The sequence below is a fragment of the Papio anubis genome, chromosome 18, assembly GCF_008728515.1.
Source record: "Papio anubis isolate 15944 chromosome 18, Panubis1.0, whole genome shotgun sequence".
Classification (NCBI taxonomy): Eukaryota; Metazoa; Chordata; class Mammalia; order Primates; family Cercopithecidae; genus Papio; species Papio anubis.
Window position 1 is genome coordinate 69,736,171 of NC_044993.1, and position 16,261 is coordinate 69,752,431.

At 52.1% G+C, this 16,261-nt stretch overlaps 1 protein-coding gene across 1 annotated transcript in view; it reads left to right on the top strand.

The window, feature by feature from the left end:
* Window positions 1-3,790: 3,790 nt before the first annotated feature.
* The window catches only part of SRL (sarcalumenin), a 55,580-nt gene continuing 43,109 nt past the window's right edge, over window positions 3,791-16,261 (top strand). Inside the window, exon 1 of the mRNA XM_009195880.4 lies at window positions 3,791-4,088. Within this exon, the coding sequence (XP_009194144.1) occupies window positions 4,028-4,088 (61 nt within the window). The 5' untranslated portion in view covers window positions 3,791-4,027. The remainder of the gene's footprint in view (window positions 4,089-16,261) is intronic.

A 16,261-nucleotide genomic window follows, 5' to 3' on the forward strand; every position in this document is an offset into this window, starting at 1 on the left:
AATCGAGACCTGGCTGTCAGGTCTTCCAGATAAACATTCGTGACTGTGACGTTGACTTGCCGCTTCTGGGGACCTCTTCTCATTTGATCAGAGAAAGTTTTTCAGGGTTAAACCTACTTCTTTCCACCCAGAAACTCTTCTTCTCGGCTTACGCCTATAATCCTGGCACTTTGGGAGGCCAAGGCAGGAGGATTGTTTGAGACCAGCCTGGGCAATATAGGTAGACTGTGTTGCTACAAAAAGAAAAAGAAAAAAATGACCAGGTGTAGTAGTCCCAGCTGCTTGGAGGCTGAGGTAGGAGGTTTGCTTGAGCCCAGGAGGTCGAGTCTGTGGTGAGCTATGATTGTGCCATTGCATTCTAGCCTGGGCGACAGAATGAGGCCCTGTCTCAAAAAAGAAAAAGAAAAAGAAAGAAAGAAAGAAAAAGGTTAAGAAACTCCTCACATATTTCTCCCTGGAACATATGCTCCCAGGCTCACATCCACAGCAGCCTCGTCACACACATTTCATCCCCTGGCCCCAAGATAGTGCACCACCTTCCCCTTTCTAGCTCTTAACCCCCACGTGAAGCAGCCAGATGTAGGAAAACCCAGATTGATAAAGTGCTGATATGGGTGATCCTTTACCAAACGATTTTCTGCTTTACAAAGTGATTCACCAAATAATTTCCCTCGAGTATGGGCAGAGATCTGCAAACTACAGCTTGGAGCCAGCCTGCTGCCTTTCTTTTATAATAAAGTTTTATCAGGATGCATCCACATCCATTCATCTCTGTGGTGCGAACTGCTCTAGCTACACACGCAGAGTGGAGGAGTTGCAGATGGCCAACAAAACCTCACCTGTTTACTGCCTGGCCCCTTACAGAAGCAGCTGGCCGACCCTGGCTCCAGGGCATCAGAAATGGGACCATTGGAATGGAGTAGCTGGGCTACATGGTTTTTCTCCTGCCCCACCTCTTGTTCTCAAACACACTTCCTCCCGAGTCATCTGAGGAATGTCAGTCTGAGACAGTCAGGAGCAGGTGTGCCTAGGGATGCATGGCTTCTGAAAATGGGGCTGGGGACTTTTAGGCTGAGGCCTCTCGCAGCTTCTGTCTGAAGGATGAGCTGAGCTGGGCTGGGCATGGTGGCTCACGCCTGTAGTCCCAGCTACTCAGGAGGCTGAGGTGGGAGAATCACTTGAGGTGGGAGGTTGAGAGGAGCCTGGGCAACAGAGTGAGACCTCATCTTTATTTTAAAACATTTTTAATTTTTATTTTATTTTTTATTTTTAGGAGCAGAGGGTTAATAGGAAAAAGAAAGAGAAAGAAAGAGAGAGCGGAAAGCAGCTGTCTCCAAAGAGAGAGAGGGGACTTCTGAAAGGAAAAGGCCGCCGGCAGCGGATGCACCGCATTTTATAGTCAGGCTTGAGGAGGTGGTGTTTGATTTACACAGGGCTCCCAGATTGGTTCAGTCAGGTATGATGTTTACATATCGTGGGGGTGGCGGGGTGGAGGGAAGGCTGACCTCTCCACTCTAATCTTATTATGCAAATGAACTTTCCCCTTGGCCAGGCCATCTTGTCTGCTCCTTACTGTGCATGTGGCTGGCAGAGAAGGGAAGATGGAGCCGCCATTTTGAACATGATTGGCACAACTGCTTGCATTTGTGTCTGCAGCTCGATTTTTACAGACTGCTCTTTGTTAGAAAGGAAAATGATTTGGGGCTGCTTTTCAGTAAAAGGAAAACCTTACTGAGGACTTCTGTACCCTCACTATCTAAGTAATTTCTTCTTAACTCCTGTATCATTCCCCACTCTGGAGTGGTAACCCTAACTGCTCTTAGGGGTTGTTTGACAATGACTCTTTCTGGCTACTTCATGCTTAAAAGGGGCGTTGTGTGGGGAACAGAAGCTAGGGCTCCTCCTGGGGTCGAACTAAGGGTCCTCGGAAAAAAGGCATGTCCGTGGGTGGTTCTGTCTGTGGCACCGTTTAGAGTTTGATTACTGTCAGCCATTCTGATGGGCTGTAACACTGGTTTGCCTCCACCAGATGTTGAGATAGTTTCCACATTTCAGAGAAACCAGGCAGAGAGAAACAAACATGCTCCAAATTTTCTTCACAGGAATATACTTTATTCAATTATTAAAGGCCGTAAATAGTTCACAGTAAGTTTTCTTGACTTGTTTTAATGAGTGTTGTACCTTGGGATCCCAGATGAGGTCCCTGACATGAAGCAGCTACATTGTTTGGGGTAAATACCTGGGATTCATTGTCTCACACCAAGAAAATTTAGGACACAGGCACACATGAGTAGTTTAGGAGCAGAGGTTTAATAGGCAAAAGAAAGAGAAAGGAAAACAGCTCCTTCCTTAGTGAGAGAGAGGGGACTTCTGAGAGGAAAAGGCCCAAGACCTCGTCTTTGAAAAAGCAGTAGCTCATGCCTGTAATCCTAGTGCTTTGGGAGGTCGAGACAGGAACATCGCTTGAGCCCAGGAGTTGGAGACCAGCCTGGGTGACATAGGAAGACCCCATTTCTACAAAACAAAAAAATTAGCCAGATGTGGTACACACCTGTATTCCCAGCCACTCGGAGGCTGAGATGAGAGGGTGGCTGGAGCCCAGGAGTTCAAGGCTGCAGTGAGCTATGATTGTGTCACTGTACTCCAGCTGGGGTAACAGAGACCCTGTCTCTTAAAAAAGATTTAAAAAAAAAAAAAAGTCAAGCACCTACCAGATGCCTAATTCTTTTTTTTTTTTTGAGACCGAATCTCGCTCTGTTGCCCAGGCTAGAGTCAGTGGTACAATCTTGGCTCATGGCAACCTTCGCCTCCTGGGATCAAGTGATTCTTCTGCCTCAGCCTCCTGAGCAGCTGGGAGTACAGGCGCCCGCCACCACACCCAGTAATTTTTGTATTTTTAGTAGAGATGGGGTTTCACCATGTTGGCCAGACTGGTCTTGATCTCCTGACCTCAGGTGATCCACCTGCCTCGGCCTCCCAAAGTGCTGGGATTACAGGTATGAGCCAGTGTGCCCGGCCCTGATTTAGTTCCTTTCCTCCAAAGCTGGCTTCTACCTCTTCCCCACACAGTGACACCATTCCCCCGACCAGACGAGCAAGTGCCTGCTTTCGCTTGGCTTCTTACAACTGGCTCTCTGGGCCATCTACCAAAAATTGTAACAGATTAGTAGAGCCTGGTGGCACTATTGTCCTAGCTACTTGGGGGACTGAGTTGGGAGGATTGATTGAGCCTGGGAGGTCGAGTGCAGTGAGCGATGACTGTGCCACTGCACTCCAGCCTGGGTGACGGAGTGAGATCCTCTGTCAAACAGACAAACAAACAGACAGACAAAAAAGCACTTTGCAGAGGTGACTGAATGTTCTGGAACCCCTGGGCCATTGGAAGTGGATATCTATTGCTCCATCCTCCAATTTACACTGCAGCCTCAGCTTGTGTCTCAGCGTGTCCCTCTCCCTCTGGTCTGTGCTCTCTCTCTTCCAGAGGCTGGGAAGGTTGTTCCAGGGCTGCAGCCTGGACCTCAGAGGTCACATGTTGCAGGTTTGCCGTAGCTGACTACTCTCTAGCATGTGGGTCAGTGGCTGTCAAATAGGATTTCTTTTGCGTTGCCCTACAACTTCCTCCTTCCAGTGCAGGCGTGTCAAGGTCCTTAACCTGCCCCGACTTCAGGTCAAGTTATTGCAGGTTCTGGGAAGACTCAGATTCCCAGCTCCATGGCCTGAGCCCAAGGGATGCTCCATTTTATGCCTGTCATCCATGCCCTGTGGCCTATATCATGTGATCCCAGGGCTGCAGGGGTTTGGGGGAAGAGAATCCAGCCGTGGCCCTGCCTTCTGCGACCCGGCAGCTGGGACAGCAGTGGTGTAGCCTCAGCCTCCGCACAGCCTTCCGGGGTCTGGGCTTCTTCCCTATCACGCCCTCCTAGTTGCCCTAGTGACTGTGTGACCCCTCTCCCCCCTCCACCGCCTGCTGCCACGGCCGGCCGTATAAATAGAGGCGAGGAGCAGCTGGGCTCTCTTGGCAGTCACCATGAGGGCGCTGGTCCTGCTCGGCTGCCTCCTGGCCTCGCTTCTGCTCTCAGGACAAGCAGGTAGGGCCCCTCCCAGCATGACCCAGCCCAGACTGCGCCCCCACACTTCCTCCAAGGTTTTCTGTCTACCATGGGTGGGGTACGGGGTCGGGGCTGATGGCAAACCCTGGCTGTTGGCTGGTGTCTTCTTACCCTTCCCTTTTCCCCAGGCCTGGGGCCTTGGAGAAAGAGCTGGGTGCTGGAGAGAAGGAGCGCAGTTGCAGGGCTCTCAGGGAGGCCAGAGGAAGTGGGAACAGCAAACAGAACTGAGCTGTGAACCGGGTCAGAGAGGAGTCTGGCCAGTAGATGTGGGAAAGAGGGCCCTCAAAGGCAAGACGGGGGAGCCTCTGAGATGGACGAAATAGCACAGTCTGGGAGCTGGAGGTCGTTGAGGTGACCCTCCCACCTGGTGGGTGATAAGGCGGAGGCCCCACTCCAGCAAGAGACCTGGGTTTGTGTGATTGAGGACAGAGGGGGATACACTGGGCAAAGGTGGGGACCGTGTTGGGAGCAGTGAGATAGAATTGGAGTTGGTTTGGGATAAGATCGGAAATAGAGCTGGCGGTTGGGCTGGAAACAGAATTGGATGCAATTCAGAAGAGGAACAGGGCCGTTCTGGAGTAGAGCCTCTGCTCAGGGTGGGGGCTTCCATCAGAAAAGGGGCTTGCCTGTGCAGGCTGAGGCTTCCCTTTGACATGTCAGCACTTCGGGTAGCAGAGGTGGCTTGGGTTGCGGCATGGGGGTTATCTATAGGCTGTGGAGGAGATGCCACATTGTTTTGCCACCTCTCTTGTTCCTAAGGTTCCTGAGGCCAGGTTCCCCTGGGGAATGCTCTTAGGGAGGTGCTCTGGGGATCCCCCTAGGATCCAGACTTCCCACCATGTCTTTTCATGACTCGGCAGTCTTCCCCCACCGGGGCTCTGAGCCTAGGTTCGTACCTGGGACTGGAGAGGCCCAGGGTCCAGCCTTTCAGGTCTTTGAGGTTGAAAAGGTGGTTGCAGGGGCACAGTCCCAGCAAAGAGAGCAGGCAGTAAGTGGGAACAAAAGCTGTGTCTTGGGGATTCAAGATGTAAGGTGGGGGGCTCTGGCCGCTGCAAGTGCTGCTGGGCCCTGCCCTTGTCTGTCCTTGAGTTAATTTGGGCTTTGCAGGGCTGCAGCGGCTGAGTGCTGAGTATTCCAGGCGGCTGTCAGGCGGCTAAGTATGGAAACAGCCGCGTAATTGGATCCGGAGCCCCAAGCCGCTGCCACCCTCTCCCTTCACGGCCCCTCCTCTGCTGCAGCCCAGCCCCAGCTGCTGGGCTTCTACACACTGGGCCCCAGGAATTTTTGGCCTTTTAGGGACATCCTTTATCTTTCCTCCCACCGAGGGAACTGGCCATCTGGAATGTTCTGCAGACCTTGCTGGGGGGTCTTGGGGTGGGGAAAGGAGGCAGGCAGGTGCTTGTGCAAAGGTCTCTTCTCTCTGCTGTCTCTCCTTCCTGGGTCCCACAGCGTGCGTCTGCCCCGCCCCAACCTCCTTCGTAAAGCTTCCCTTTGTCCCTGCTCCTGCTCAGCGCTTGGGCTGTGGGTTTCATCCCCCGTGGTGGATGTTATCAGGACTCTGCCACTCTGTGGACTCTATACCCCAGAAGAGGTTTCCTCCTGTATCTACCCGCAGGTTCTAACCCACAAGGTGGCTTTCTCACACCCCCATCATGACAGTCTTTCCTAGTGCGCAACTCCCCCTCTAGAATCGGGCCACCCTGGTAAATACCACTTCACCCCAAGGTCACTTGGCTCCTGACCTCTTTCCGTCATCTCTCTGCTGTGTGCTAACTTCCCTCCCTATTTTGCTTGCTCCTCGGCTGGGTGGCGGCAGATATTCTCGCTTGCCACTTCCACCTGCTTCTTAGGCCAGGGACCCCGCAGAGCTTCTCCTCCGGCTTTTCCCCCTTGTTGTTCCTGTGCTGCTCTGGACTGGGGTGGTGGGTTCTGCAGCCCTCCTTCTCGCCTCCCTGTGAGGAGACAAGCGCCCCTCCGTCACCGACCAGCCATCGCCCATGCCCATGCCAGGACGGGGAAGGAGCAGCCAGGTGGGGCATTCCTGGTCTCCACCTCCTGATGTGCTGCACTCAGGCCCTTGTACCCACTGGGCCCTCCTCTTTGGGAGTCCTGGTTTGGGGCTATTCCTCCCTAAAGCAGTGGGAAAGGCCCCTAGCAATGATTTGATCAGTCTCCCCACCGTCCAGGGAAGGGAAGGAAACCCAGAGAAACAGGAAGACTTTTCCGAGGTCAGACAGCGAGTCATTGACGGGCACACCTGGTCCAGGGTCCTCTCCTTTCCTTAGCCTGTCTCTGTGGCAGACCCGGCCTGCACCCCCAAGCCCTTTTCTCCCTGTAGGGTGAGTGTGAAAGGAGGAGAAAGGGTGCAGTGGATAAGACCATCCTGGGGGAGCTTCGCTAGTTTGCAGGGTGAAGAGCTATGCTTTTGGTTTCCCTGGAGAGTGGGGTCTGCCGAGAAAGCATTTCTTTGGGTTTAAGCCATTGGTGTTTATTGCTAAAGGCAGAATTTGGGACTTCTTTGCTTCCTGTTGTCCTTCCTGTTGCTTGATAGGGAGATTGGGGATCTGGGGATTCCTGTCCATCCCTCATCCTTCCTCCATCTCTAGCCATAGTTTCAGACTTGCCCATCTGTCCTGGCCCCACTCAGCCACCCGAGAGGCGAAGGGCTGGTGCATGCTGGGGCTGCCCCCCTGTGAGTGTCCATGGCTCAGCGCCCGCCATGTGAGACAAGGGTGCAGAGTGATGGTCAGGAAGCCCTTTTCCCGCCCCTTTCTCTCCCAGCCCTCGCTGGTTATTTCTGGAAAGAGGCCAGCACTCCAGTTTCCTCAACAGGGCAGCCCGGATGCTAGGATCCGCCGTGGGAGGGCTGCTGAGAAAATGCAGCAAGCTCAGGGGTCTTGGGGAGAGAACAGACCCCAGAAGCCTTTTCCCCACAGCTGGTTCCCTGACTCCTCATTTGATGCTGCTGAGCAAGCCTGTAGGGGACATCTGGTCCCACAGTGAGCCTGGAATGTACTAGACTGGGCCGTGGTAATGAACACATCCCTCAAAAAAGTGACACCTTGGTCGGACACAGTGGCTAACACCTGTAATTCCAGCGCTTTGGGAAGCCAAGGTGGGAGCATCACTTGAAGCTAAGAATTTGAGACCAGTCTAGACAACATAGTGACACCCTGTCTCTAAAATAAAACACAAAAAATTGGCTGAGTGTAGGGGTGCATGCCTGTAGTCCCAGCTACGAGAGAGGCTGAGATGGGAGGATCACATGAACCCAGGAGGTCAAGGCTACAGTGAGTTGTGATTGCTCCACTGTACTCAAGCCTGGGTGACAGAGCGAGACCTTATCTCAAGAAGAAAAAAAAAAAAAAAAAAAGTGGCACCTGGCATGGTGGCCTGTGGAACTGCTGTTTAGGAACTGCTGGTTTTGTCCCACATCTGGGTATTACAGTGAAGGTCAAACAGTGAATTCATGGCAGGCCAGAGCTGGAATTCAGTCCTTTCCACTCCTTGGCCTGTGCTTTTACCCACTTATCCCCCAGAGGGAGGTCCAGATGAGGCCGGTAGCATCCAGCTGGCTGTTTGGTGCCTGCTTGGGTATGGTGGGTTGGGTAGAGTCAGCCTATGGACACAGGAGGAGGACAGCTGCTTCCATTCTCTGACCTGGCCTGCAGGGCTGAGGACAGGGCTAGGCCCTGTACATCCTGGCTGGAATGAGGCGGCTGGCGGAGTGGGGAGCCGGGAGGGCCATGGCTGTGGGATGGAGCGCCTGGGCTTAGCTCTGTCTCCTGGGCACATGCCCTGCTCCAAACCCAAATCCAGGCCTCATCGCAGCACAACCCCTTCCCTGTAAACATCGCTCGTGTGTGCAACCCTCTCATTCAAACACTTCACCAGGCTTCGTCATTCGTGAGCCCATCCCGTGTTTACTGCGTCCCTCTTGTCTTTAAGGTATGGTGCTAGGGGAATTGAGACAGGCATTTTGTCCTCAATGCTTATAGTCCAGTAGGGGAGAGGAGGTGTCTTGCGCCTTGCACGTAGCTGAATCTGGTCAAACAGGACACACATCAGTGTCCTTGGGGAGGCATGGGGAAAGCAAGGTGGGTTGAAGGCAGGGAGGAGACCATCTTGAGCTGAGTGGATCAGATCAGAAAAGGTTTTATGGATGAGGGAATATTTGAGCTGGGCCTTGAGGAAAGCAGGAGTCAGAACAGAAAGATGGCAGGAAGGGAATTCTGAGATGAGGGAACAAGAGGAGCAAACTCAGGCGGCAAAGCAACTGGGCTCTGGTAAGACCCAGGAAAGGGGAACGTTGTTCTGTCTTGCAGGAAGGTGGGCAGATGGAAGTGGGGTGGTGGGACGTGTTTGGAAGGCAAGGTTGGGGCTGACGTGTGAAGGGCCTTGTTAGGCCAAGCAGGGCTTTGCTCAGTGGGCGGTGGGTCACCACCAAGGGCTCCGGGAAGATGTATCTGGCAGTTGTTTGTAGGAAGAGTAGGGCGAGGGGAGACTGATTAGTCAGCCACACCAGAGAGGTAGGTGAGGGAGTGTGGACCCGGGCGAGGGGTTGGGAGTGGAGAGAAGGGGTGGACCCAGTTGACAGCTGGTGTACAATTCCTGGCCTTCCCAGTTTGGGAGCCAGGCCCAGGGAGGGGCCCTTACAGGTTCTGTCGAGGTCGCTGGGAGAATGATCTTGCCAGAAAAATAGACTGGGAACATGAGAGAGAGGAATAGATTTTAAGAGTTCAGTTTGGGCCTGGGTGAAGTGGCTCACACCTGTAATCCCAGAACTTTGGGAGGCAGAGGCGGGAGGATGGCCTGAGCCCAGGGGTTTTAGACCAGCTTGGACACCATAGAAAATTAAAGAAAACAAAAAAATAGAAAAAATGAACTGGGCATGGTGGCAAGTGCCTGTAGTCCCAGCTACTTGGGAGGTTGAGGCAGGAGGATCGCTTGAGCTCGGTAGGCTGAGACTGCAGTGAGCTGTGATTGCACCATTGTACTCCAACCTGGGCAACAGAGTGAGACCCTCCCTCAAAAAAAAAAAAATAGTTCAGGGCTGGATGCAGTGGCTTATACCTGTAATCCCAGCACTTTGGGAGGCGGAGGAGGGCAGACCACGAGGTCAGGAGTTGGAGACCAGCCTGACTAATAGGATGAAACCCCATCTCTACTAAAAATACAAAAAAATTAGCCAGGCATAGTGGCATGAGCCTGTAATCCCAGCTACTCGGGAGGCTGAGGCAGGAGAATCGCTTGAACCCGGGAGGCAGAGGTTGCAGCGAACCGAGATCATGCCACTGCACTCCAGTCTGGGTGACAGAGCAAGACTCTGTCTCAAAAAAAAAAAAAGCACAGTTTGGGTCATTATGAAGATTGGCTACTCGTGGGGCATCTGGATGGAGGTGACAGGGGCTAGAAAGGCAGGACTGCAGCTCAGGAGGGATGTCAGGTCAGGGCATTTAGGAGTGAGATTCATTTACATAAAGATGAGAGGGAGGCTCTGAGGTCACCCAGGGAGCTGTACCAGGGAGAGGCAAAGATTCAAGGACCAATCCTTGATGAACACTGAGTTTGAGGAGTAGGAAGAGAAAGACGATAAATGAATTTATCAGAAAGATGGGTAGATAGGAAGGGACCCAAGAAGAGACAGTGACCTGCAAGCCCAGGTCTTCTAGAAGAAGGCGAGTGGCCAGCAGGATTAAATATCACAGAGATGCTGAGGGAGAGGAGCTGTCGCTTCTGACAACCAGCAGGTCACTGGCCAATGAGGAGGGTTTGAGGGTATTTAGTGAGGATGAGGAGGCAACATCTTTAGACATAGAAACTTTTAAAAATTAAGTTTGGGAGAAATAAAGACCAGCAACAGTAACTTAAAAGCAGATGGGTTTACAGAGGAAGAGAACATTTTTTTCTTTCCTTTTTCTTTTTATTTATTTTTTTGAGACAGGGACTGACTCTGTTGCACAGGCTGGAGTGCAGTGGTTGATCAAGGCTCACTGCAGTCTCCACCTCCTGGGCTCAAGCAATCCTCCCACCTCAGCCTCCCGAGTAGCTAGGACTACCCTATGTCCGACTAATTTTGTTTTTTATGGGAGAGGCAGGACTCACTATGTTGCTCAGGATGGTCTCAAATCCCTGGGCTTAAGTGATCCACCTGCCTTGGTTTCCCATGGGCGTGAACCAGTGCACCTGGCTGAGAAAAGTTTTTTCTTTTTTTTAACTTTTATTTATTTTTTTTGAGATGGAGTTTTGCTCTTGTTGCCCAGGCTGGAGTGCAGTGGCATGATTTTGGCTCACCGCAACCTCTGCCTCCCGGGTTCAGGTGATTCTCCAGCCTCAGCCTCCTGAGTAGCTGGGATTACAGGCATGTGCCACCAAGCCCAGCTAATTTTGTATTTTTAGTAGAGACGGAGTTTCTCCTTGTTGGTCAGGCTGGTCTCGATCTCCTGACCTCGTGATCCGCTCACCTCGGCCTCCCAAGCGCTGGGATTACAGGTGTGAGCCACTTCACCCGGCCTGTTTAGCTTTTTTTTTTTTTTTTTTTTTGAGAAGGAGTCTCGCTCTGTCACCAAGGCTGGAGTGCAGTGGTGCGATCTTGGCTCACTGCAAGCTCCGCCTCCTGGGTTCACGCGATTCTCCTGCCTCAGCCTCCCAAGTAGCTGGTACTACAGGCGCCTGCCACGACGCCCGGCTAATTTTTTGTTTTGTATTTTTAGTAGAGACGGAGTTTCACCGTATCAGCCAGGATGGTCTTGATCTCCTGACCTCATGATCTGCCCATCTCGACCTCCCAAAGTGCTGAGATTACAGGCGTGAGCCACCGTGCCTGGCCGGGTTAGCTTTTTAAAGTGGAAATTGATGCAGTGGACACGTGGCCTGAGTTACCCAGATGATGACTATAGTCCTCTCTCTCTTTTTTATTTTTATAAGTGAGATAAGGTCTCACTTAGTCTCCCAGGCTGGAGTGCAGTAGTGCAATCATAGCTCACTGCAGCCTCAACTTCCTGGGTTCAAGTGATCTTCCCATTTCAGCCTTCAGAGTAGCTGGGACTACAGGGACATGTCACCACGCCCAGCTAATTTTGCTTTTTGTAGATACATGGTCTCACTATGTCACTATGTTGCTCAGACTGGTCTCAAACTCCTGGGCTCAAGTGATTGTCCTGCCTTGGCCTCCCAAAGTGCTGGGGCTACAGGTGTGAGCCACTGCACGCAGCTGACTTTGGTTTTCATTCTTCCTTGTGGACTGGGGATGGGAGTCCAGCCTCAGGTCCCCTTCATGATGTATTCCTGGCCGTGAGGCCTGTGCCTTCTCGTGGTGCATTGGTGGGACTCAATTTGGCTCAAGGTGGTGGGCTGGCTTCTGTTCTCCCCTGAGTTTGCCCCGAGGCTCCTCAGGGACCTCACCCCTGACCTCACCTGTCTTCTTAGAGCTAAAAGTTGATCTTCAGACTCTGCCTTCACCCTATTTGGCTTCTTCATTCCCTCCTGGGTCTCCCTTCCCTACCCACACTGGGCCCCTGCTCCAACCCCTGTCCCTGCTACCAAGACCCTGGTCAGGGGAGGAGCTGCAGCTCATTGCAATGGAGACCAGTGACTCGCAGCACAGACGGGCACTTTGCTCAAGTCTGTCTGTGTTTCAGAGCATTCAGAAGATTTTAGCTCAAGGAAGATGTCTCTAAGATGGAATTTCCCATTTGGCAGGCAAGGTCTTACCCAAAGTTCCTAAATCTCAACACAGGGGTGGTAAATAGTTCACCGGTTCTGAGTGCAGAGGGACTGAGCTACATAGCAGGCATTTCTCTTCCAGGTCCTGAATGGGTGAAATAATGAATGAATGAAGTGGAGTCCTGATGAGCACGGCTGCTAAGTAGGATCTGCCCAGTGCTCGAGAGGTCCCAGTCCCCTGTGCTCATCCCCAGCTGGGTATCCTCAGCAGGACGTGGCCGGGGTGGGTGCAGTTTAGCAAATGGGATGGATTTAACGGAATTTCTGGAGACTGATCCATTTCCTGGATGGTGGCAGCCTGTGCTATCATCCTTCTCTAAGATCAGAGAAGTCCTGTTCCATCTGGTTTCAGCTTCCCTGATCCCTCTGCAACCCTGAAGGTGGTTTTACTTGGGGTCAAGGTCCCAGCTGCCCCCCTACTTTGGGGACATGCCTGTTGCCTGTCACTTCCTCATTGTCCCTCACAGAGGGACTCCCAGAGCAGCCATCGCTGAGCCACCCCATCTCAGGGAGGGTGGAAGAATCAGAATGAAAGCACCAAATTACATCAGAATTAAAGCAGTAATTTATTACATTTAATTAATAGGCTAGGCACAGTGGCTCACACCTGTAATCCTGGCACTTTGGGAGGCTAAGGCAGCAGGATTGCTTGAGCCCAGAAGTTCCAGACCAGCTTGGGCAACACAGTGAGATCTTGTCTCTACAAAAAATTTTTAAAATAACTGGATGTACTGGGTACACCTGTGGTCTCAGCTACTCGGGAGGCTGAGGTGGAAGGATGGCTTGAGCCTGGGAGGTTGAGGTTGCAGTGAGCCAAGATTGTACCACTGTACTCTAGCCTGGGCAACAGAGCAAGACCCCGTATTTTAAAAAAAGAAAAAGAGAGAGCAAAGAATGAGTGCAGGCTGTGGCCAGCTCCAGCAGGAGAGGAGAGATTGGGTGCCAAGTCCTGAAGAAGTGAGAGATGCTTCCTAAAGGGAGTCCCCTTTTAGGTTAGAAAAGCAGGATGGACTCGGGTTAAGGATGAGGGCACAAAAGGATCAAATAGAAGCATGAGGGTATGGCACGATCTCAGACTCAGATGCCTCAGGGACTGCAGGGAGCAGAGAGTGGGGCATTTGATGAGAGCAGGGAGAGGTGGAAGGCAGCTGTGGGTCCCTCCCTGCGAGGCCCAGCTCTCAGCCCCCTGTCAGCCCTGTGAGGTCCTGGCCAGCTGCACTGTGCAGGCGGGAACGAGTTGTGTCTCTGCCCTCAGGAGCTGACCTTCTATTTGGGGAGATGACACACACTGAAAAAAAAATGTAACTAACACCCCCAGCCGGCAGCCTCCGCTCACTCTGGTTGAAGTTCAGAAGATGGTTGGGAAGGTTGGCTGTGCAGAGAGAGGGACAGGGTTTCAGCCCAACTTCCAGGGAGGGGACGATCGCTGGACGGTTAGCTTGGGGAGGGTGGAAGCTGTGCATTTGTTTAATGTGCCCGTGTTTCATCACTAACAGTGTAGCACGACGCTTGGCTCATTCAAGGCAGTCAACAATGTCTAATGAATGATAGATGATTTGCGCAGGCAGAGACATCTGAAGATGGTGACAAAAGCCAGGAGGTGAGGAAGCTCAGAGCACCGCACTGTCAGGACAGGATGACACTAACTCTGGCTAGAATGTGGGGCTTATGTTCAGGGGAGATTAGGCCACCCTGATGAGTTGGGGCCAGTTGGGAAGAGCCTTGAATGCTAAGCCAAGTGGTTCTTTCTCTCAGCCCTCTGAAGACTCTAGCCTGTTTTCTTCTAGATAGCCCCTCCCTGTTCCCCTCTCTCTCGGATATTTTTGGATGCCTCTAGAGCAGGGACTGTACTCTGAGCTCAAACAGGTGCAGGCAAAGTCTGGCCTGGAGTTCTGGGCTTGTAGGAAGTGGCTTGTGCTAGGAGCTCAGGGGAGAGTCCCTGGGTTTGGGAGCCCCCGCCTCCCCCCACCACTGGATTGCTGCCAAAACTGCAGCCCCTGGTCCTCCTTCAGGTAGTCATTTGGCTAGGACCTAGGCCAGCTCAGTTTTCTGCCATAGAATTTCCTCTAGGCTGGGCATGGTGGCTCTTGCCTGCAATTGCAGCACTTTGGGAGGTTGAAGCAGGTAGATCACTTGACCCCAGGAGTTCGAGAGTAGCTTGGGCAACATGGAGAAACCCCATATCTACAAAAAATACAACAATTAGCCAGGCGTAATGGCATATGCATGTGGTCCCAGCTACTTGGGAGGCTGGAGCAGGTGGATCTCTTGCGCCCAGGAGGTCATGACTGCGGTAAACTGTGATTGTACCACCGCACTCCAGTCTGGGTGTCAGAGCAAGACTCTGTTGCAAAAAAAAAAAAAAAAAAAATCCCCTAGATGACAATAGGTAAAGGCTTGGCCAAGCCATTCCTTTGGAAGCCATGCCACTGATGGACATCCAGTTTACACAGCATTTAGGGCCTGATGTGACCGCCTGTGCCCGTGTCCACCAGAGAGGCCTCTAGCCGATTTGTTGGTTACTTAGTGTCAAGTAGTAGATGATTACTTGTTTTTCTTGACGTTACCCAAGGAGATCAAGAGATCAGGAGTGCTCTCCAGGACTTGGGAAGAATCTGGAAAAGAACTGGAGAAGTGTCAAGTACTCGCCCTGTCCTGGGGAGACCATCCTGGCCTCGGACTCCGAAGACACCAGCCCACCTCCTTTCCTGCCTTTATTTCCTTTCTGAATTGGTAGTTAAGCCGGTGGGTACCCCACCAAGTCCCTCCTTACCTGGGGCTGCCCACACAGAGGCAGAGCAGCTGGCCTGGGGTGGGGCGCAGTGGGAGCACCGGAACCTGGGGGCAGAGCAAATGCTGGTTTTGTCACAACTCGGCTGCCAAGTCCCTGACTATCTCTGCATCTGTTTCTTCACCCATAAATTGGGGATAATGATCCTTGCCCTATTTCCAGCATGGGGCTGTTTCGTGACTATAATAAGAAAACGGTTATCGGATGCTTAAAATATTTTTTGATACTGGATACTTTTTGAGGTTAAAAGGACTATGACAAGAATGGCAGGTTATCACTCTTGTGAGTGTGCGGCAACTTGACATTTGCCTCCAGTTTCCTGAAATATCATGAAACTTGACCAACCAGGGGAATCCATCAACACGCCGCCCCTGCTCAGGACTGTTAATATCCTTGGGATTCTCTGTCCTCAAAGAGCTTACAGACTAGGAGGGGAGACAGCCCCTGCTCATGACATGAATAGAGAACCATATAAGGTAGACGTAATCCGCAGCTAAAAATAAGCAGCCTGAGGGTGCAGAGAAAGGGGGAGCGGTTGTCGGGGAATGCTTCCTGGAATGGGGGCTCGAGCTGGGTTTCAGAGCATGTGGGCCCCAGGATGGTGACGGCAGGGTCTAGGGCCATGGGGGGCTCGAGCTGGGTTTCAGAGCATGTGGGCCCCAGGATGGTGACAACAGGGTCTGGGGCCATGGGAATGGTGAAAACGATTGGCTCAGTGTTAAATGGTGTTGGGAAGATTTCACAGCACCAGGCTTAGGTGTTGGTTCCTATGTGATCTTCCTGGGACTGCGGTAACAAATTGCCACAAACTCACTGGCTTAAAACCACAGCAATTTTTTTTTTTTTTTTTTTGAGGCAGGGTCTCAGTCTGTTGCCCAGCCTGGAGTGCAGTGGTGCAATCTCTGCTCACTGCAATCTCTGCCTCCCGGGCTCAAGTGATCCTCCCACCTCAGCCTCCCAAGTAGCTGAGACTATAGGCATGCACCACGACGCTCAGCTAATTTTTGTATTTTTTATAGAGACAGGGCTCTCGCCATGTTGCCTGGACTGGTCTTGAACTTCTGGGCTCAAGTGATCCTACTTCGGCCTCTCAAAGTGCTGGGATTACAGGTGTGAGCCACTGTGCCTGGCCAAAACCACAGAAATTTATTCTCTCACAATTCTGGAGTCCAAATGTCTGAAATCAAGGTGTTGGCAGGGCCACATTCCCTTTGAAAGGTCTGAGGGGGATCCTTCCTTGCCTCTTGCAGCATCCAGTGGTGGCCAGCAATTCCTGGCATTCTTTGAGTGGCAGCTTCATCACTGCACTCTCTGCCTCTGTCATCATGTGGCCTTCTCCCCTGTCTGTGTGTCCCTGTGTCCTCTCCTCATCACCTAAGGACATTGCAGACGTTGGGTTTAGGGCCCACCTAATCCAGTATGATCTCATCTTAACCAATTACATTCGAAAGACCCTATTTCCATAGGAGGTCACATGGTCACATTCTTCCTGGGTGTGATAGCTCATACCTGTAATCCCAGCACTTTGGGAGGCCAAGGGGGGGACGGATCACGAGGTCAGGAGTTCAAGACCAGCCTGACCAACATGGTGAAATCCTGTCTCTACTAAAGATACAAAAAATAAATAAATAAATAA